This window comes from Rhipicephalus sanguineus, chromosome 9 (assembly GCF_013339695.2).
Source record: "Rhipicephalus sanguineus isolate Rsan-2018 chromosome 9, BIME_Rsan_1.4, whole genome shotgun sequence".
In the NCBI taxonomy this organism is placed as follows: Eukaryota; Metazoa; Arthropoda; class Arachnida; order Ixodida; family Ixodidae; genus Rhipicephalus; species Rhipicephalus sanguineus.
In genome coordinates, this window is record NC_051184.2 from 33,515,190 (window position 1) to 33,537,494 (window position 22,305).

The 22,305-nt window shown below is 40.5% G+C and overlaps 1 protein-coding gene across 2 annotated transcripts in view; it reads right to left on the reverse strand.

Moving 5' to 3' along the window:
• Positions 1–728: 728 nt before the first annotated feature.
• LOC119404933 (prolyl 3-hydroxylase 2-like) overlaps positions 729–22,305 on the reverse strand; it is a 28,071-nt gene continuing 6,494 nt past the window's right edge. For both annotated transcript variants that reach the window (XM_049419125.1, XM_037671647.2), the window contains 10 exons: positions 20,413–20,587; positions 17,678–17,803; positions 14,980–15,116; positions 14,284–14,358; positions 12,409–12,573; positions 11,497–11,592; positions 10,957–11,107; positions 8,942–9,059; positions 6,465–6,537; positions 729–5,837 (listed from right to left, as the gene is read on the reverse strand). In XM_049419125.1, coding sequence (XP_049275082.1) covers positions 5,538–5,837; positions 6,465–6,537; positions 8,942–9,059; positions 10,957–11,107; positions 11,497–11,592; positions 12,409–12,573; positions 14,284–14,358; positions 14,980–15,116; positions 17,678–17,803; positions 20,413–20,587 — 1,416 coding nt within the window. In that variant the 3' untranslated portion in view covers positions 729–5,537. The remainder of the gene's footprint in view (positions 5,838–6,464; positions 6,538–8,941; positions 9,060–10,956; positions 11,108–11,496; positions 11,593–12,408; positions 12,574–14,283; positions 14,359–14,979; positions 15,117–17,677; positions 17,804–20,412; positions 20,588–22,305) is intronic.

Here is a 22,305-nt window from a genome sequence, read left to right on the forward strand (position 1 = left end):
GTAACAAGCACGCAATTTTAAGCCACACCGAAAATTTTTGACGATTGGCGAAGAACCAATGGCCAAGATTATGCTGTATTCAAAAATAGTGTATTTTCTTATTGTTTATGTAGTCGTGCACGAGTGGTCGTTACGCAGTGGATAATTTTGGGGTCATTTGTTGCAGCGCGTTAAGAGCAGGTGCTGTGTGCATGACCCAGAAAATTTCGACCAATCAGAAACAGCTAATGACCAATGCGAAAGGAAACAATGCGGGGTAGGACCAACGCTGAACAGCGCTGGTCCTGTTTTGTCTTTCTTGCCTTCGTTGTACTGCGTGGCTTTCTACTATGAAGTTCGCACGCTCCAAGCAAAGTTGCTAATACAAATACGATAAGTATAAAGAATGTACTACGCAACTAATACCACAAATTCTTAAAAAAAAGGAACTTGTGTTTGACAACTTAACAATAATAGTAATGTAATACTAATAGTAGTAATAATAGCAATGTGCTAGAAACACTATTTCGACTATGAGCAAACAAGACAAAATATAAGACAAGCAAACCTGAATATCTGCAAGGAAGTGTAGTGCTAATTACGGAAAAGAAAAGGTGCAGTCACTGCTGCCTACAATAAAAAATGCAATTATTAGTGAACAGCTTCTAGATGTTAACGAAATTTTATTGAATTATGCAAATACTGGGGAGGCCGCCAGTATTCATGGATAAAGTTGAGTGGGTAATGCATAAAAAGTGTTGCTTGCAATACTATGGTTGTCCCAGTGTATGCTACGTAGAACTGACTGTACTTCCTATGTTATTTTATTAAACACTGCTAAGCAAATTCCATCTCCCTATATGAAAAATCACATCAAAATGAGTGTCCGTCTATGTGTGTGTGTGCGTGCACGTGTACAGCGGACGGAGTAAGAGGGGCTCCCCCCCCCCCACTCGCGAACAAGTTGGTACGCCACTGCGCCTAGATGCGTACGCTTCAGGCCCAAGAGATAGCATAAAAGCACAGAAATAAGCGAATCTGCACAAAACAGCATTGTAGGGATTAGAACAACAAAACAAAATGTATACGGACATGCAACACTGGTTCATACAATGGGACAGAAAATAAGCACTTTTTGTTTGAACATCACTAAACTAATTTGTTATCTTCTAGTAGCACTAGAAATTATTGAATAAAGACACTTCGTGTGTAGCCATCTAAATTAAAAAAATATGTGCACATAATTTGAGTATATATATATGTGAAGGCCCCCACAAAAGGCAAGTGTAGTTATACTAAAGAAAGAAAGAAAGACAGTTGTGAATATGAACCTAATGCACTTATTTTATTCCTCTCACTGTCAACACATTATAAAGGTACACAGTGTACCTACACTTCATCGCCTAAATGAAATATGGTAATTGCTTGCTTTCTTCTACCAGGTGGTTTGCTTTGCCACCCGTTGCACAGCTAATGCAAGAAAGCCAGCCGTAAAGATTGAAAGACATCCTTACAAGTTGCCTTTCCCACACATGATAAATGCAACAATGTGCAGCCTGATGCAACGATGGCAAAAAATCAAATTCATCACATCACAGCTTGGTAATGATCCCCTTTGTTATCCTCCTACTTTGTGACAAATAGGAAGCTCACTCTAGCATCGCACTCGAGGTCACATTTTGCTCTTGCAGATGTGGTTTGCCAAAAAATAGGTCCTCTTCATAACTGCAAAGCTATCTTTCCTGCCAAGCACAGCTCGCTTGTATTATGACATGAAAAATGCAGACGTGGCTCTCGTAATTTCATCAGAACGACAGGCCCTGCTGCCATTAGTTGGGCAAATGTGCAGTGCAAAGAAGTGCATTTGCAGTTAGGACAAGGTGGCTTTCAGCTGATAAAATTTGTGCAGCAATAAAAAAACAAGGCATTGTTGAACATGCGGTGTGAGTTAATCTCAGAACTAAAAAACATAATTGCCCAGCCTCACCACTACCAGCCTCTACAACAGGCCTCAAGTTTCAAGTTTTAAATAACTAAAAAAATTTTTTTTTTTTACACTCGGAGTTTGTGGGCTAAAACAAAGCAGAGAAGTGCAATGTGCACACTTTGCTCTGGTTACATCCCTAAAATCCTGACTAGATTCTCGAAAATTGTACAAGAAGACACTTTTCTTACCGCTATGCTGAAAAAACTTCCATGGAAGAGATTTAGTATCACCATTTCCATTTTAACCGTGGCGGGAAAAAAATGGTATGCTAGATGTCAGCGTTTGAGTGGAATACCTTACGAAAACTTGGCAATCGTGCCATCATAAATATTTTTGTAAGAGCCCAGTATCAAAGAGTGGTGCTACTTTTGCCTAAAAACTGCAACAGTAAATTTATTAACACTAATAATAGTTGGCATTTCAAACCTGTTCACGAACTGCAAGGACCTCTGTTGTTAAACACATCCTGCACCGCAAGTTCAATATTTTGCTTGACTGTCGGGTATAAAACGTGAGTGGCTGCAGTGATGGGTAGCAAATGACAAGGTGGTAGGTTCGACCCCCTTCCCTTATTTCTGAATCCACTATTGATGCAAGACTATAAAAACAAAAACAAATTGAGCAAAAAAAAATTTAAAGCATTGTTCATGAACATAAAATATCATACGGCGCACTTGAATTCTGGTCCGCTACACAGCTTACTCAAAAAGTAAGTTTTTCTTTAGGCAATGCTACCTCTTCAACCACTGACGCCAAATATTCAATGTGCAAAATGATATCAAATTATGGGCACTCAATGCCTAAAACTGCACATGCAGTGATAAACACAGATCCCTCACGTCCATGGTAAACTGCAGTAATCACTGAAGTATTTGCAAAAAACGAAATTGGTTCTGGAGCTTTGCTTTGTGCCAATAGCTGCATTGTTTTGTCTTGTTTTTTCTTTTCTCTGCGTATTGTAACTGATGGTGTGGGTCAGTAAGGTAGCCAGCAAAAACAAATTTTTTTTTTTGGGGGGGGGGAAGGAGGTTCGACCATACTTTATGTATGTTCGTGCGTGTGTTTGTATGTATGTTTATATATATATACATATGCAAAACTGAAAAATTTCGAGGGGGGGGATTGAACCCCCCAACCCCCCCACTGGCTATGCCCCTAAGTGTGGGTAATATGACAAAGTGCATTATGAATGAAAAAATGTGGCATTAACCCTTTTGCTATCATTGACGAGTATAGTCGTCATGAGATTTTCTAACAAAATTACTGATGACGACTATACTCGTCATCAACAAAAATTGGTCCCGCACAGAACCAATCAAAACTGTACTCGTCATACTTGTGTTTCTTGATGCTAGATGGCCACACTTGTCCATGTTGGGCCATTTATGTCCTGGCTTTCATTGTATTGCCATGCGAAACAAAATTTTCGGTAATTTTGGCACGTTTTCTTCTTTTCTTACAGTAGCGAAAGGGTTAATATTCTAAAGCTATTCTTTGATGCCATGTGATAATTCAATAGAAAAAAGTCTAACACCGGTCCATTTCCTGCTGTGCTGTTCTCGGCGCACACAACTCCAAGGTCACTTTGAAACTAAAACCGAGACACTAGTAGTAACAGAAATTTCGTGTACAAATAGTTACACCTGCTTTAAAGCCTGAGAAAATGTGATTTAGACTATAAATTAGTAACAGACAGGCTAGCACCAACTGTTTGCTAGTGCAGTCAAGTAATATGCAGAAATAACTGAAACAACAATCAAATTTTGTACATGTACATTCGGCTGCATCAAAATCTCATACAAAGTGCTTGCTCATACATTGCTGGTCTATTACAACAGCAATGCATATTTGAACATTCTATTGGTACAAAATAATCTTCAAAGCCATACGTCAGTGTACGTGCCTCCACCAGAAAAACAAAACTAGACATGACTCTAAACAAAAAGTGGTATTTGGTCAAACTGCATGTTACGGTCCCAACATGCTAGCACTTGACTTTGGCAGCCCTTATCATCCCAGCTCTATCCATACGTCACGCTGCAGCTACAAAGGTAACCTTAAGTCAGCTCGATATTGTGAAGAGAATTTGAAAAGGCAAATCTATCTTGCCGTAATAAATGCTTGCCACCAACATAAATATAAATGCAAAAAGCTTCCATCTCATTTTCACAGGTCAACTTACAGTGTAAATAAGAAGTGACTAGAAAATCATGCATAAAATAGCAGCCACGACAATACAGCTGACACTCTAGCACCTGGCTTTTCTAGGTAGTGGTTACTCTCACCATTTTAATAATTTAATTATGTATAATAATTCCAGAACACAGACTTCACCAAGACGTGGTTTGCACACAAGTGCACACGAAAAATGTTTATAATTCTTTAAGGATAAAACATTTGAAAGCTACAGTAGTTTCACTGTTTTATTTGTGAGCGCGAGGTGGAGTTACCCTGACTCAGATGACACTATTGAAGTGCCACTTGTCAGTGACAACTGTAATTAGTGTGGCTATAATTTTATAGTTTAAAAAATTCATTGTTATTTGTGTGTTTCGTTGAACAACTGCATCTTTCTATAATGTACATTCTACAAATGATCAAATTTCTTATATTTTATATTACCCTTCAGTTACCCCTTATATGTGACTGTTTTTGTCCACCAAAAATAGCCGCCAAGAATAGGGTTTCGGGTAAAGTAGTCAGGAATTTCACATAGTAGCAGTGTTAACAGTTTACGGTTCCAGCTCTCAGCTACAAATACTGTCTTATTATTATCTGAAGACATATCTAATAAATTTAGACCAATTAGAATTTATTTAGACTCCTAAAATTTGTCATCACACTGTGCTCTATTGAAGCATGCTAAGAATTGAAACCAAATGGAAATTAGTATTAAGGAAATGCAAATGAGAGGAGAACACAACAAAATTTTCTGTATCATACATCTGATAACATCCTGTTACCGTGATAGCAAATATACTGACCCAGATTGGCAATATCTTGAGTTTTAGGTTAGCCCTTCAGACGAGAGCAAAAACTTCCTAAGCTGCAAAGTTTTGTTTTTCAGAAGTACCGAAATCCCTGTGTGCTGCACTGCTAAACTTGGGCAGATGGGTCTTTGTTTCTTTCGTGAGACTTTTTCAACCTTGCGAATGTCCATGAAACCTGCTGGCTTGGTAAATTCAACCTCAACTCAATGAACAGGAATATTATGAATTATCAGGTTATAATGACAAAAACAAAAATCCTGGCCAGCCATTCTTACTATTTCAATAAATATTCTACGACTATAAGCACATTTAAAATGATGGACCCTTTGTAGAATAAGAAATTTTCATTTGCGCATGGCTTAAAAATGCTGTGCCAGCCAGCAGTAAAAAACTGATAAACTGCCACAAAACGCTCCTTAGTAAACTTGAAAAGTATAAGAAAGATGAAGAATATACATGCTTCAACCACTGGAAGCGCCAATGAAAATCACACAGGCTAACATCGGGCGACAGCTTTCGCAAGCCTGGCTGTGTTTGTGTAAGCTTTTATGCGAGTTAGTAAGATTCGGCCCAACTTTACATCACAGTTCATTAATATGACGATTCGCAGTGCCTTGGACTGAAAGACTGCGTGGTGGAGCTAGCATCAAGTGCTCTTCTTTGGGCAGTTCTGATGGCAGTTTTTCTTGACGTCCCGACGAGTGACGCTGGTTGATGATGTTGTGCGCGAACTCTCGTTCCCCCTCCCGATATTTCGGGTCAAAAGTGTACCACGTGGCAAGTGCGCAGCGCCTCCCTTCTGCGACGGGAAGCACACCGTGGAGATTTTCTGCACCCGCGGAGAACGCCACGGCACGGCCACACTTTGGTTTTACCAAGGCCTGTGTACATAGAGACGCAAGTGAGATGGACCAGAGAGACAGAGGCGCAATTTTGCACTGGTAATGTTGCTACACAAAGCTGACACTACAACCAAGAAAGGCGTAGATATTTTTTTCTTAAATCGGCTATCTCAGTAACTGTCATATCCTTAATAATAGCGAAGGAAATTAGACGGCAAGAAAAGACTTCTCCACTTCCTCGTATAGTTAATTATCTACACAAATAGGTTGCTTAGCTTTGGAAGTGTTAGCACTGCTCTGTTAATTATGAAAAGATTGTACTATATATGCAGTCCATGGAACATCAACACGTCATAAATGCCTAGAGCTTCTCAGACTTGATAGCCTTGTACGCAAGAATATTGTACCACAAGAGCATAACAGGATAGACAACACTCCTCTGAAAATGTGAAAGCAGAAACCAGCTCCCAATGATGCCTGATCTCCTATCCACAATTTGCCAGTTCTGTATTAGTCAGTATATAAAAACGTATAAGTGCTGACAATAGATGAACATGATGCGCATTTGAATGTGAATGACACAGCAGTTTGGCTAACTTCGTTGAATTTTCCTACGAAGCAACACAGAGCTACATATACCATATGAGAGCCATAAGGAATGCTTACCTCTATGCTGTTTTTTTGCCTGGCGAAGACGAATTCCCCACCCACAAAGTCGTCATTCAGGTACAACACGGAACTGAAATACAAAATTAAAGAGGAATTATCGTGAAGAGAATCATCATGACTGTGTTATGCCAGCTATGCTTTGAGAATTCTGAGACAGTTAAATTTAGAAGTGACAGCACAGACAACCAAAAAATTTAAGTTTTAGAAGTTGACATGTGTGCACTAAAAGAGATGAGTCACATCTGATAATGAACTCAAAGAAGATCGTGAAACAATTCGATATACTGTTAACTGTAAGTACAAAATGTGTCTAAATGAAGCGTACATAAAACCTCCATAAGTCTCAGACAGTCTCCTGTGATCATGAGACAAATTGGTTGCTGTAAGGCCTTGTAAGAGGCATAAAGCATCACATGGTAACTTTTCATTCACGCCTTTTTGTGGAACCACAACTGGAAGTATTATTGTGTTCTTGAAGCAGCATGGCAGTCCCCTTCCGAGTAACATATGATCCTAAACTAATGGGTCTCACTAGAGAAACTTAGTGCACATGAAATACAAAAGACAAAAGAAATAGAACACACAATCTTTTGTCTCCCTTGTGCTCAGAGTTCTAATAATGTCGTAGCAACTAGCCCTCCTCTCCAGCCTAATAGGTATCACTGCGTAAAGCTTAGTTCTGTCAAATCTGTATTCTTCACAGCATTACACGCCAGTGATGCGGTGAAGCTCACTACAGCAAATTTTTGGAACGGAAGTAATATTCTCGGTGCACAAGCCATCCATATTTGGAATGCACCTAGCTTATTTTACAGCGAAGGTGTATGCGGCTAGGATTTCGTGCATTTTTCAGTCAACATGTGCCTAGTTTCCTCAAAGCCAGGGTGTCGGAACGAAATGTTTTTCGTGTCAGCTTTATTTTTATTCCACAGAAAAAAGTTATGTTCTGTTTCTGTTCCGGAATGAAATAAATGTTCCATAATGGTTCGTAACGGTTTTTATTTGTGTGCAAAAAGAATTGAAATTGAGGTAAAGATAAAAAAATAGTAGATAAAAACATTATTTTTCTCATAAGTGAATTATGAATTCTCAGAGCAGGCCGAATGCTTGGCATCAAGGGAGCGAGCATAACCTTAGAAACAGCACGTTATCCAGTGTAGTCTTTGATGTGCGAGACCGCTGTTCTGATAAAACAAACTTCAGCGCTGACAATGCCCTCTCCAAGCTGGCACACCAAGGTCCACTTGGGTTAATATAAACTGCTCCGGTTGCCACTCTTTGTTTTTAGGAAAATTTCAACACATCTTTACTTTTGTAATTCCTGCCTGAGATACGCACTAATACTGTCCCCTATTGCAATGAGGTCATGCAACATGAGCATTATAGCTCGCGTTGCATGACCACGGTTGTTCCGGATTGCGAACTTTTCCCTTTCATTTCATTTCATTTATTGATACCCTCAAGGCCAATGGCATTACAGAGCGAACTTCAACCGAAAACCAATAAAAAATATTTCGGTTTCACTCTAGAACGAAATAATAGATAATGTTTCGGTTTTCGTCCCATTCTGACAGCCTGCCTCAAGTTCTCCGAGGTGGTGCCAGTCATCCATGCTGGAGCACACTGAAATCACACGGAAGCACTTCGGCCCCTTCACTTGCAGCCCTCTCTACTCAAAGGAAAGACCGCCCTCCACTCAGATAACAATGCAGTCTGAGAGGAGAGCACAGAAGCTTTACAGCAGGTGGCAGGCCGGTGCATTGTCAGTACCCCTTAGAGCAGTGCAAACGCGAGCAGTTGCAAAAGAAACTGCGTCGGCAATACGATCAGCACCGACACACTACCAAACTCGAAAGCATCGTGCGCAAGAGTTCGAACGCAAGAGTGTTCAGATTCTATTACTTGTTTTACGGGATCTACCATGACATCACTGTTTCCTTCCTGTGGATATTTCTAATGATGCAAATGATCATGGCTAGATAGGAGAATTGCACTTACTGGGGCACAGCACAGCATTCAACACAGTACTGAAAGTGAAGTTAAACTGGTGTTTGGTATAGGCATTGTGCATTGCTATACTTTTCCCTTGGGATCTTCAAAGAGATGTTACAACTGCCCGATACAGCGGATAATTCAATAATTTTGGGTGCAGCTATGACGCGATAACAGTGAAGCACAGATTGCCCCTGTAAGAATGGAACCACAATAGCAAAAATTAAACACCCACATTTTCCGGCTTGGCCAGAGTACACTACAGATTCATTGAATGTGCTAACATACGTACGTCTATTTGCGAACGACATGGTTTGAGTCACATTCGGCCACAAAGGAAAGATATAATCTTTGGTAAAAAGATTTTTCACGATGTCCTTTTAGTGAATACTTCCACCCTGTGATCTACATCCTCCATTAGAATGGTATGGGAAGGCGAGTGTCAGCAGAGAGAGAATTGAGTGCGCCTCTAAATGCTATACCTGAAGTCTCTCCAGATGTAGGCTGGTAGCTGCTTAAGGCAATTCCCACTTTTCTGAAGAATACAGTTGTCAGCATGAATTGAGTGGCTCATGTCACTTTCAGGTCTCCTGGAAGCACCTGCAGACACATAGTGTAGGCAACATGAAAAGATTCAAAGCTTCGATCAATGACACACATTATCCACATTTTTTTTTTTTTATTCCCAATGCCATTATAAACTCCTTGCCTGTGTCACTGTTTTAAAGAAACCACTTCTATCTTCTTAGTCATTTAATAGAGAAGGGAGAAACTGCCGTCATTTGTTTGAAAACAAAGTTAAGCACTATAGCTTAGTATTACAATGTTAGCGGTGCTTAAACATTTAACCATCCATGATAAACAAAGGGCAAGGCCGTGACTTCTTGTTCGGCGTGTGAGGCAATGTTGCCTTCGTGGTCAGCCATATTAAAGCGGGATGAAAGGCAGCATTACATGAGCATATAGGCACAAGAAGGAGCAACATACAGAACAATTACTTGCAGCACATGGCTTTGATATGAATATGTAGGTAACTGAGTGACACACTCAGTCACACTACGTAGCAATATGAAGGAAAGATGACTTTTAAGGGCTCGTTTTTCTTTGTTAGACACAATATTAATGAGAACATAGCAATATATATTTTCTACACTCAGACTTGTGACAACATGGCGATCGGTGAGAACGGCACACACTTCGCACGCACCCCACTTCGTCAACATCTTCTTCTTTCTTCGAGCCGATACACAGAAAGAAGTAGGCGCTACAAATACAGCTGATCCCATTGCCAAGGTAATACAAGGCTGCTCTCTGCCAATTTCATGTACTGCAGTGCCTTAGCTGTGAATGGTGCCGGCAAGCTCGGCCCCTGTGCACATGCATGCATACACATGCAAACACAAAACACACAAACAGAGAAAATGCAAAAATACTCTCTCTATCCCAAGGGTGGGGCAGCAAATGAGATGGACATTCAACTGTCCTCCCTTGTCTCTTTCTCTCTTCTCTGTCGCTCTACACAAATACTCCAGAGCGTGGATGGGAGAATGATTGTCAATTTTAAATGGCAAAAACCACGCATGGTACGTAATGCAGATGTGGGTCAAGACCTGTGGCAACATTTCTTTTGTTAAATTTCATTTCCGTTTACATTATCTCTACATGCCAAATAACATGACATTTATTCTCCTTTATGCTCTCTGTCTCTTTCTTAATTTAATCATGTTAGATTGAATTACGTGATGCATGCTTATGTCATCCTAATATGTAACACACTATTTTCTATGTATGTGTGTGAGCCATATGAATGAAAACAGCTATATTCTATTGAGCTAAAGCACTGGCATAGAGCTTGGAAAATCCTTTGGGCTCCAAAATGAACCAGCATCTCAGTCATAAAAGGGACTAATTCTGAATGTTAATTTGAAGCACCGTAATGTATAAAACAGAGCAAAAAACCAAACACACCAAAAGGAAGAAATGCGCCAACACAGCGTTATTTCTTCCTTTTGTCTGCGTTCGGTTTTTGCACTGTTCTATAATTTGAGATGAATCCCAACCAACTGGCCTAACTTGCAGTCTTACTGCAATTAACCTGAAGCAAAGGTGATGAAACGAAAGCTTTCTTGTTTTGGTCACAGCATGAGGGCTGCTGGTTCAACGAAGTGAAAACTAAAGCTAGCCAAAGTGGAAGGTTAAAGAAAACAAGCTGCCCATTCACAAGATGGTTGCAGAGCATTTTTCAGGACACAGGGGACCATCTAGGTGAGCCTAAAGAACTTGTAAAATAGATCTCCATGCAATGAACACAGTCGTGATGCCCCTTGGGAACCATCAGTGACTCCTTGGTACATAACAACACTATTTTTCTTTGTTGTGAATGCAAGTGATCAGAGAACTTTCTATGACCTATGCAGCATTGCCTGCTATGAGTGAGGCAATGTAGAGGGTGCAACAAGCTATCATAAATGGCAGCAGTACAGCGACAGTGACTTACCAGACATGGCTTTTCTGCAGACAAGGTGGGTGTAAGAGAAGTACAGATGTGAGTCCAAGTTGAAGTAAGACTTGACGTACCTCCTCACACGCTCACTAGCCTCGAGAAAAAGTTCGGCCCGCTGCTTGTCTATCTGGCCATTTCTTGTGAGCTGCACAAAGAAATGTGCATCTCAAAATATGCTTCTATATTTAAGGCAACGTTTATAGTCATTGTCAGTGGGTTATACCACCGTGATGTCAGTGTCAATGGGACCAGTGCAAATGAGCAACCAAATAGCACTTTGTCAAGAAAAACTTTAAATTAGCTTAACGTCAGTCAGTAAAGCGTTGCAAACATAAGCAAACTTCTCTCTCCACACTGTTAGTTCACAACTACACTGAGCACTGAGGTGAAGCGCAGTAGTGAATGTGTTAGTGGACAAGTCAAACAAAAATACTGGAACACAGTTGAAATGATATGAACACTGCGCAGAATCCACAAAATGGAGCCAATTCCTTGTTACAGCAATTGAACATAGATATTGGGTCACAAACTTACAAGTGCAATTCGGCCAGCAGTGATTCCTTCGAATGTCTCAAACTTGCTGTGGGGAGACTGCTTGCCGTCGTAGCCATCACCCGTGAGAGCAGCAATCTGCAGAAAAAGTGGCAACGTATCTTGGCAACAGACAGCATCATAGACACCCAACTGCGTATCCGTCGCCAAACAAAATATATTGCATGTGTTGCCTTCACTCACGCAATCTGCCCCAGCAAGTATCTGCGTTTTTAGTTCCGACCATTTAAAGAAGGGGCTAAAAAGATACAAACAACTGCAAAAAATATTCAAATCTTGAAAAACAGAGTAACCCTTAACGACACGGCGTCCTCCTTTAGAGACGCGACTTACTTTCGCCATTTCTGTGCACCATTGGCAAGGATGAGGCCACAAACGCTGAGCTAATGGTGAACTAAGCATTTCTCTTCCCTTACGTTCCTTTAGATCAATTCTGGTTGAAATACTTTGCCACATAAGATTGCTTAGGTTAAGGCAGTACCATGTTTAATGAGACGTTAGGCGTGGGGCACTTCGGTAGGAATTTCTAAATACTTTTTACCTTCTTAGCAGTGCTTGCCATCAGCAGACAACTATCGCATGTAAGTTGAGCAGGTCGTTTAATTCGGTTTGTGAAGAAATATAACATAACTAACTGTACGATAATTAGATAATTTTTTATGTTGTTGTTACAATGATTCGCTGTAATATACATTATAATTTGTTCCAACACTTCCACTTGCCTTAACTTTGGTCTCCAGAACCTTGGCATCAAATTATGTGAACTTATAGACAGTTGATTATAATGTGTGTCGCAAAGAGATAAATGGTAATAGAATTATTTTAATAACAATACGGCATGAGCAATTAAGCTCACATACAAACTTTACTTATAATATATACTCCTAAACTTACGTCGGCTAGTGAGAGCAAGGCCGCACATTCGTCCTCAGTCAAGAACCCTTCGGCCACGACACGAGTTCCGTTGAGGGCCTTCTCATCTTGAACAACTGTGATACTGCTTGTGTTGAAAGATGCATCCTTTGTGTCGCTTTCTTTGACTTGAGGTGCCGCCACGACCTGCGATGAACAATGAGTGGGTTTCATTTCACGTCACCCAATTGCATTTAATCTGCCAGTAGCTTGTAACACTCCAGCCATGAAATACTGTGAAACCACTTTAATACGATGCCCTTTAGTTGATAAACAAAGCCTGTTATATTGATACCTTGTGATACTTGAGGGTAGGGAACAAATTTTGCAATACAGTATGACATTCCAGGAATAGAAGAAGGGTTGCTCATGGGCACTAAAAGCAACAACTTTAAGTGACATTCAAAACAGTGATAGCTGGCCGACCGATGACAACGATAAAAAAACCCCAACAACGTGTGATATAACTAAACATCAATGCGTGATGGCCCAGTGATTACAAAACTGACACATCGCATTATAACAACTATGAGAGGAATAGCATAGCAGCAAGAGGAAAGGTGTCATTGATCCCTACGACAGCAGCCGCAGAAGCCAGGAAATGTACCTTCAACAGATCTGGCTCACAAAGTACCCCTAACCAGCAGCATTTCAAATTTTGGTTTGACATTAGAAGTTGTGATGTGCTATCTAGGGAGTGCTTCACCAATTTTTCAGATCTGTTCCTTTTTGGAGGTGTTAGAGGACATCGAACTGTCGTGTTACCACACAGCCAGGAGGGGAGAGTTACTGTCAGCATGGAGACTCTCTCCTTCTGCATCGAATGGCATACGCAAGCAGCTTGCCTTCTTGCGTTCTCCTGTATACTAGAGTTGACAGAGCACGTCACATTCTGTGATGAGCCCCGCCTCCATTCCTTCATTCTCTTTCTCTGTTGCTTTACGAGGCATTTTTATTGGTGGCATTACAGGCTTCACATTGGATCATGGTGAGTGACATCCCAATCAGTGCCTGTTGCGTGGAGCATGCATGCAAACCTCACTCTCTCTCAAGGTACAGCCCCTCTGAAATGAAGAACAAATGGCTTTCTCTTTCAAACTTTGACCACTTTCACATCACATAGCCATTTCACATTTTGCACACACGATCACCACAAAGCACTCTATGTGCCCCCGCTTCTTTGCGTACAAACCTGGTAAGGGGCACCAGAACAACAGCTAGTGACTACGAAACGTCACAGTGTGCCCTTCACTTCTCGAAAGATCATTAATTACAGATCAATGTACACAACTTGAACAGAATTTAGTGACATTCAGATCTCTAATGCTTTATAAAAGAGTCACTAGCGATACAAGGTGCTGTCGTTAGAGTATCTGCTGAAGTGAATAGGTATTCCACAAACTCACTTCGTCTAGCCTACTTTACTTCTCTTCGACGGGAACAATGTAACCTCAAACACATTACAGAATCTTGGGTGTTAAATCACCATACTTCCATAATTACAAGCAAAAATATTTCATTTTACTTGAGATAACACATTTAAATACAGGTACTACACTCTTTGTTGCAGTGGTTTGTCAGTTGATGCCTCTTGTCTGAAACCATTAACGCGTCATATGTGCCTAAGATGCCTGCAGTGGTTTGTGTCATCTTGTGTCATACTTCTTCTTGCGCGTCACATGTCTTATAAAATCCTCCCATATTTGTAACTACGTGCCCAGCTACTCCACAATGCATGAGAGCCAGTGGTCCATTGCAGTGGTCATTGCATTTTCAGTAATTTTTGTACCAGTTGGTGCAAAGTTATATTTCTCCAGGAATCATGAACTCAGAAAGAAATAATAAAGACATACGTACTGTGCCAAGCTGCAGTTCAATGGCTTTTATTGTCTCCTGCTCTTCTCCTCGATGTCTGACATATTCTTCGACCTCCTGAAACCAGAAAGGACACAATAGATGGGCAATAAAGGATAATAGACATGGACAATAGAGGACACAAGGACGCCAACCTCTTAACAGTTGGCGCATGTTCTTGGGCAGTCAAGCACTGCATCTATGACAACCGTCCTGTGGTGAACCGACGGCACCCTTTTGAGACACGCTGCCTGGCCAGCTGACTCGCAGTTCAACGGCGAGCACCAAGTCAACGATGCCGTAGCATCGCTTGTGGGACGCTCCTGATTTCCAGCCAGTTATAACGGTGATGTGTGCACCCTAACTTTTTACTCTTCTTGTAAGCAAACTCTGGACTACATAGCCTAATCTCTTGGTTTACTTGACTGTGTATAACGCGAGTTGTTTGTGCATTTACAAAATGCGTGTATGTGTGTGTGCAACAAAGAACGCTTGCTTCTTCTTAATTTCTTACCTGTAATTCATGTCGAGTAACCTGCTACGGTGAGTACGGTACACCGTGACAATGTCTAACCATACCGACAGGGAGTGAAATAGGCCGGACATATGAACCTCACTCGAAACTTTGTTTTTATCCCGAGCTTAACATCTTGAAAGTGCAATAAGGTAATAAGCACAATAAAATTTTGCGGCCTTTACCTGCCTTGCCTTGAACCAGGCATCTTGAGTGCTGGGGAGCTGGGCGTAGAATGCCTGGTTGTACCACATTTCGCTATCATCCGGCACAAGCAGCAGGTAGGACTGTGTCGCCTCACACGCTTTCTGTAACTTGCCCACTGAAACATTTGCATCTTTGCAGACGTTAAAACATTTCTGCACACTTAAAACAGGTCGTGAATTGCAATGGCAAACACTCTAGACAATCTAGTGTTGACACACAAACATCAGAGAAAGTATGTACGTGGGGAGGCAGAAGTTGCTGTAGCTCACTTAGTGCAGCATTGCACATGTCATGCAGACGTTGTAAGCTGAGGTCTCATCAAGAGACAAGTAGTCCTCCACCTGAATTTCCTTTTCCTTTGATTACTTCCACACTTCAATTAGGAACTTGGCTAATTCTTTCCATGCTTTTCTTGGCTTCATTGTCAGCTGCCTGCTTAGTACATTGTAATAAACCATAAAAATTGCACCACTTGGTACTTGATTCTTCTCATAGACAGAAGATACCACCTCCAGGATAGTCCTAGAAACTGTTCGTTCAAAACAGGGAAGGCAAAATTAATCTTTTTCACTCGACAGACGAGGCCAATACTGAATGCGGGGTTGCTACTCCTGATGAAAGTTATCCCCAGTTGTTTTCCACTGTATACCTCTAACTGAAATAATTTATGAGAAAATCTATGCTGGACGATATTTCAGTGTATAAAAACTAGAAAACCTTTGTAAGCTAAGCGTGAGCTGCAACCCACATCCCTACCAACATGTGTTTTCATGACTAATATACAGCAGTAGAGAGCAAAGTTCTGCGCATAGTTGCTGCATATGTTTCCGTTAGTATGTTCAGGTAATGTTGGTCACGTGGCCTGCAAGGCTTTTACAAAAAGTTGGGCGACAGACTAGCTTCTCCTTATAACCCTGCGCTTAGCCCATCCTTCCTCGTCTGCTTTAATTAAAAAGCTGGGTTAAAGAAAGAAAAGACTTAGATCAAGCCTAAAAATAGCACGACAAAGAGAATGCAGACATAAAGTATAAGGCGTGTGCTACGACAGGTGAAGGAACATGTGGCATTCCATCCTTCACATTCGTGTATATTTTTCATGCCAGTCTCAAGCTTGAATTATGGACGAACTAGCCAAGCAGTGCATTTTAATCAAAGGACTTAAGGATTGCTTCTGAGTGGAGCAAACTAACGATGAGATACTCACTTCTGAATTGAACACTCATTAATGAAATTGTTTAAATGTTTATGCGACAGGTTGCTATAATATTCAGCTGCTACTAGTTAGCTGCAAGTAAGTCAGAACGCACTGCAATGTTCAACTAAAATGATGCATTTCGTGATATTCTGACCAATTGGACGCACTCATGGTTGCAAACCCTGCAAAGGGCGCCATTATTGGTGGACTGCATAGGTTCCGCCAAAAGCTTGCCTGTGGGTACATATTTTTCTCATTTGAAACAACTGCAGTCAAAATCCTCCCTTGTTTTTGCCCTCAATTTCAAGAACTCAAAAATTTTCAGAAAAGTCAGGTTCCTCAGCTTTTCTCCCATGATACAAACCCTGACAAAAGGGATGACTCAACCACTAGCGTCTATGCGCTGCCACCGCGCATTAGCTGGATGCAAGCTATGACAGTTCTACAGTTCTAGAAAAAGTGAGGAGAGGCTTTCTGTCCCACTTGTTGACTCCCAACCTGACAAATAAAGAAAAGAAAACAAAACAAAACAAAAAAACTTGGCTGATGTGTTTATAGCCCACAGAATGTGCTTTCTCACCAACGGCATGTGTGTGTTTATCTGTTTGTGTATGAGGAAGGAAGAAGGGGGGGGGGGGGGGGCAGCAGACTTCAGTTGGCAGCCTTTGCTGGCAGAGAGACCCCCAAGAATAGCATGCGCAGTGGGCTGCAAGGCTAGGAAGTGTGAGAAACACAACCCGTCCATCAATCTAGGTGGTTTTGGAGCTATATAAAACTTCTACAGGAGCCTCAGAAGGCAGCACAACAGCTTTTTGTTTTTTTTCTTCAGACATGTACTGGCTCTGAAGCGTTTTACATCACAAACGACGTTTTTAGAAGGCTGTGATTGTAGAACTATGATTTTGATGGTATTCCCATACATGGTCTTACTACACAGTGCCTAGAGTTAATTTAGCACCCAAGAACATATACATACTCAAATGGGGTGTACAACTAAAAAAGAAACGGAGACAGAGAGTTTAGAAAACACAGCCTTGGAGAAACAAGACTGACTGGCTGATTGATTGATCAATTGTTTTTTAATACTATCCTAAAAGCAACACTGGACACACTGTGGTGGAGAACTCTCGATTCATTCTGACTCTATAGGGTTTTTTAATGTGAAACAAATATATAGTACTACAAAAATATTTCCGCATTCATTTTTCACCAGAGTATGGGTACAGCTCCTGTGATTTCGTGTTCAGCAGCTGAATGTCACCAAGTTGTGCCAAATTGAGAAGCAAGACATATATCTTTAACTGGAAAACCTTTCTTCGCAGAATGAGACATGCAAAACATGCTAGTTATATGTACATGTATAATTGGATATAGTCAGTGAAGCCCAACAGGGATCTGTGGTGTGGACCACAGAATAACAGACACAACCTGGCTTTTGACAGGTAGTCGCACCCTAACAAACACACAGAAGCAAGTCTTACGCTGGTAGTAAGAGAACTGAAGGTAGTGGTAGAAGCTGGCGAAGAAGTTAGGCCGGCGATGTCCATCCAAATAAGAAAGCTGATCAGGGCATTGTTCTTTGCACTTCAGTGATGCCAAGTGGTGACCTGATGAGACAAAAACAAGCCAGTCGATAAAGCCTGACGTGCACTGACACAGGCCCGACCTGAAAAATCCACGCTGCCTTTGACACATGTGACAGGACCTCATTGTCAATGCATTTCACAATGTGCATACCGTGAGTGACAACTTTGAGACCAGTGCAAAACAAACAATGCCACAGTTGAAAAACATTTGTGTCTGACAGCTGTCTGTGCTGTAATGCTATAATTCTCATACCATAGTGAGTCCTATACATAATGATTCAGTTACTTTGTGAACTAGTTAACTTTGTAACATCCAATGTATTGCATCTGCTATGTTGAGTTTGATGGCTCAACATAATGGCTTAGGCAAGGAAAATTTAACCATTCAATTACACATTGTGAATTGTTGAAGTAACGTCAGCATCTCGACAGGCAGATCTGTGCAATATACCTACACTGTGTAATATTAAGTTAGAAATCTGTTCATAGTGAAAAAAACAAGCTGAAAAGTAGTAGAATGATAGTCCAGAAAACACGTTATAATAAGGCCTAGCATCACAAAAGGTGTGATAAAATTATCTTTATCAGCCTGATGATCTGGTTTGAAGGCTCATTAATTTGCCCATGAAACTGGCTTAGCACTGGCTATGCCCCACATTCTTTTCACATCTTATCAAGTACCAGATTAAGCAAGCAAGGCCAAAGAACCTGACATTGACACAGGCTTACAAAAACAAAAGGATATGTGCAATTGGTTCAGCTATCTGTGTAAATATTCTGTGACCGCCTCTTATCTGTGAGCACTAGCGAAAACCACAGTGTGGGACATGAGGGGTGGCACATTTTATTATTACCTAACTGCACAAGGGCAAACTTAACATGAAAAAGAAAAAAAAGGAAGGAAGCATAATATAGCTCACAGTAGATGAAATGTGCTCTACCAACAACTTGCAGCATTCCCTATGAATACACTAGTCCGAGCATGATGAGTTAACTTCTTATTTCATAGCAGCAACCTTTATGACGCAGCATTCCCTATGAATACACTAGTCTGAGCATGATGAGTTAACTTCTTATTTCATAGAAGCAAGCTTTATGACACGCAACCCTTTTGAAATATTCTGTATTCATTCCAATAATTCAACATGTTGTCCGTAAGACTTTTATGCAAATTTAATTAAACTCATATGGAATCTGCATATACTCCATAAAATTATATAATTAAAATACGGACTTATGGAATAGCATATCGAATGTTTCAGTAGGGAAAGAGAGTGTGATCTTTTGTAACTTATATTGTACTTCATGACTGACATGATAAAAATAAGACATAAATGAAAGGCAATACCTTACTCTTTAATTAGTATAGCTTACACTGCTTTATAGGATGATTCTATCGTTTTGAAAGAAAAGTGAGAAACAAATACTTCGCTATTAACTCAAATCAATCTCGGTAGTGAGATCATGAACCCCAAATTTAAATGTGCTAACAACCACTGAAACTTTTATGAGAGTTATTACTCAACTCTGAAGTGGTTTCGGAAATTTTTTACCATTCAGCTGGTAGCGAAGGCCCTTTGGATCATTAACAGACTGTTTTAAGCACTATGCATAAAATGCTTAATTTGTTATAACGTTCCTGGTGGTGCAGAGGTTAACCAAACAAACACAAAGTGTGGCCTCCATGATCTATGGCACGTCAGCAGAGGATCGTGGAAGGCAGAGGTTTGCCCTGACTACACAGTAAAGAAATTGAAGAGAAAAAAAAAACTTGGCTTGGAAGGAGAGTACCCTCTATTTGCTCTTCGCTCTCTGATACAAGGGGCTTCACTTAATCTCTTCGCTACGTGTGTTAAAGTTTGGGGACAGGACTTCTTAAGCAAAGTACATAACAGCACACGAAAACTCACACCTTCGTAACTCAGAGTGTCCTTTATCCACACTCCAAAAGGGAGCAGCAAAAGTCAACATTAGCAGATGATGTGCAAACAAAACAGAACAGCAGTGGGCAGGATGTACACCGTGCAGCTGCTTAGGCCTAACTGCTTAAAGTATTGCAGGTAATATTTTGCACATAGGCGGGCGCAGGGTTCCCCTTCAGGGGAGGGCGAAGGCTCATCGCGGCGCCCCCCCCCCTATTAAGTCAATGTATGGGGCAGACTTTGCGGCCCCCCCTCTTCTTAGGTGACTAGGGGGCGCTGCCCCCCCCCCCCTCCTGCGCACACCTATGATTTTGCATACAAAGACAAAAGTTATGCTATTGGTCTTGAGGAATCATTTAAAAAATATTTGGAGCACTCAAAGCCAGAATTTTCATATCGGTGGTCTTTTTGCCATACCTGCAACTAAAGTCCCCATTTGTGGACACTCATTGAAAATAACGTTTTTTTGCAATTTTTTTTTTCCAATTGTGGAGCCATGTGAAATAAGATTTCACAAACTGTCTCTTTTCTTTGCGTACATCTGCATTTAGTGGTAAAGAGGTTAAATTACGATGCGAATGATTTACTCTAGTTTGAGCCTGACTACTTATACATAACTTCAAAAAACATTAAGAAAACAAAATTAATTTAATCTAGTAGTTCAATAATTAATTTACGCAGAGTATGCAGCCCAGAGCTGGTGAATACCTGCAGCAACTTCAGCGAACTCCCTCGTAGTGAATGCAGTCGGCAGAAAGTCATCACAGAGTGCGCGGCATTCTTCTTCAGCTTTGAGATAGCTAGATATCGCTTCCTCCATAACTGCCAATGACTCCGCATATTTCTTCTTCGTGTACAATGTTGCGGCACTGCGAAAGAGGTTCTAGAGTAATCCAAGAACGTAAAAGGAGAATTAGGCAACAGTAAGAAGTAGTTGTCAATGTCAGAAAAAAAAGATGTCAGTCATTAATAATAATATCTGGGGTTTAACGTCCCAAAACCATGATATGATTATGAGAGACGCCGTAGTGGAGGGCTCCGGAAATTTCGACCACCTGGGGTTCTTTAACGTGCACCTAAAGCTAAGTACACGGGCCTCAAACATTTTCGCCTCCATCGAAAATGCAGCCGCCGCGGCCGGGATTCGATCCCACGACCTTCGGGTCAGCAGTCGAGCGCCATAACAACTAGACCACCGTGGTGGGGCAAGATGTCAGTCATTGACTCCTGTGGCTGTCCTGTTATTTTCATCATAAGACATTATTTTCATACTTTTAGACTTTTGCGTTGTTGATCCGTAGACCTCACCTCTTAGAGGAAAATGAAGGAACACGAATTTGACATTTCAATACACTGATTTTTTTTTTCTCTTAAAAGAGCACTAGAAAAATGTAACAAATTAAGTTACAGTGATTATTTATTTATTTATTTATTTATTTATTTATACATGCTGCCAGTCCAAATGGGGACTACTGCTGGAGGACAAACAAAGAAACAAACAAACAAACAAACACAGAGATAGAAAGTGTCAATACGTGATTACAGATCTTATATAATGTGACTCATTTGCTCTCATCACAAAAATATTATAACTATGAGAGTATAAGTGATACGGTGAAAATATCGAGAACAAATACACGGTGCATAGTGATCATGTTCAGAAACATACACAAGAGTTATACTGGTACATAAGTAAAATACAAAAATATAACTGCGGATGGCACAGACATACATCACGTAATGATCACATTCAGTAAGTACCCAAGAATTATAACAGTATGTAAGAAAAAGACACCAAATTTAACAGTGGGTGGTCCGTATGTGGTCACCAAGTGACGTTAGAAATTTATTCAAATTGTTACTACTGGTCTTACATTCGTGTAATCTATTGCATTCTCTAATCATCTGTGGGAAAAAAAAGAACATAAGAGCCAGTGTTGAAACAGGCCTCCTTTAATGTTAGTGTATGTTTATACTGTGATTGTCCGGTTTTAAACTTGGGTGTAAACTTTGAGCTGTCAATCTAAAGCTGTTTATAAGTCGGAATAGCACTTTTTGGCATGTGAGTTTAGTGTGATTATGCAATGTTAACAATCCAGATTGTGCTATTAATTCTGAGGGTGAATCGAATAAACTGCACTTGTTGTAGAAAATTATTATTATTATTATTATTATTATTATTATTATTATTATTATTATTATTATTATTATTATTATTATTATTATTATTATTATTACTGAATAAATTATTGCTTGGGGAGATCTAAAAGGAACATACATATAAGAAAATTTGACCCCGCCTCCTTCCCCAAGAATAAAATAGAGGCTACGCCCTTGAAGGTAAACGACCTTCTGCTAACATAAAAAGCAAAAAGCCCGACAACAGAAAGCCGAATTCAGTATATTTAAAAGACTAGTGGCAGAAAGAACACCGTGCAATATTCATTGCGTCCTTCGTACAGGACATGACCAACTGCTGCATTTATATTCTGGACAATCAATAGACTTTTGGAAAAATGAAGACAGAAGCATAATTTGAGTGTCATGTGCCCCTCTATGAACAACACCAGACAATCAGGTGCAAGGAATTTCGTCACATTA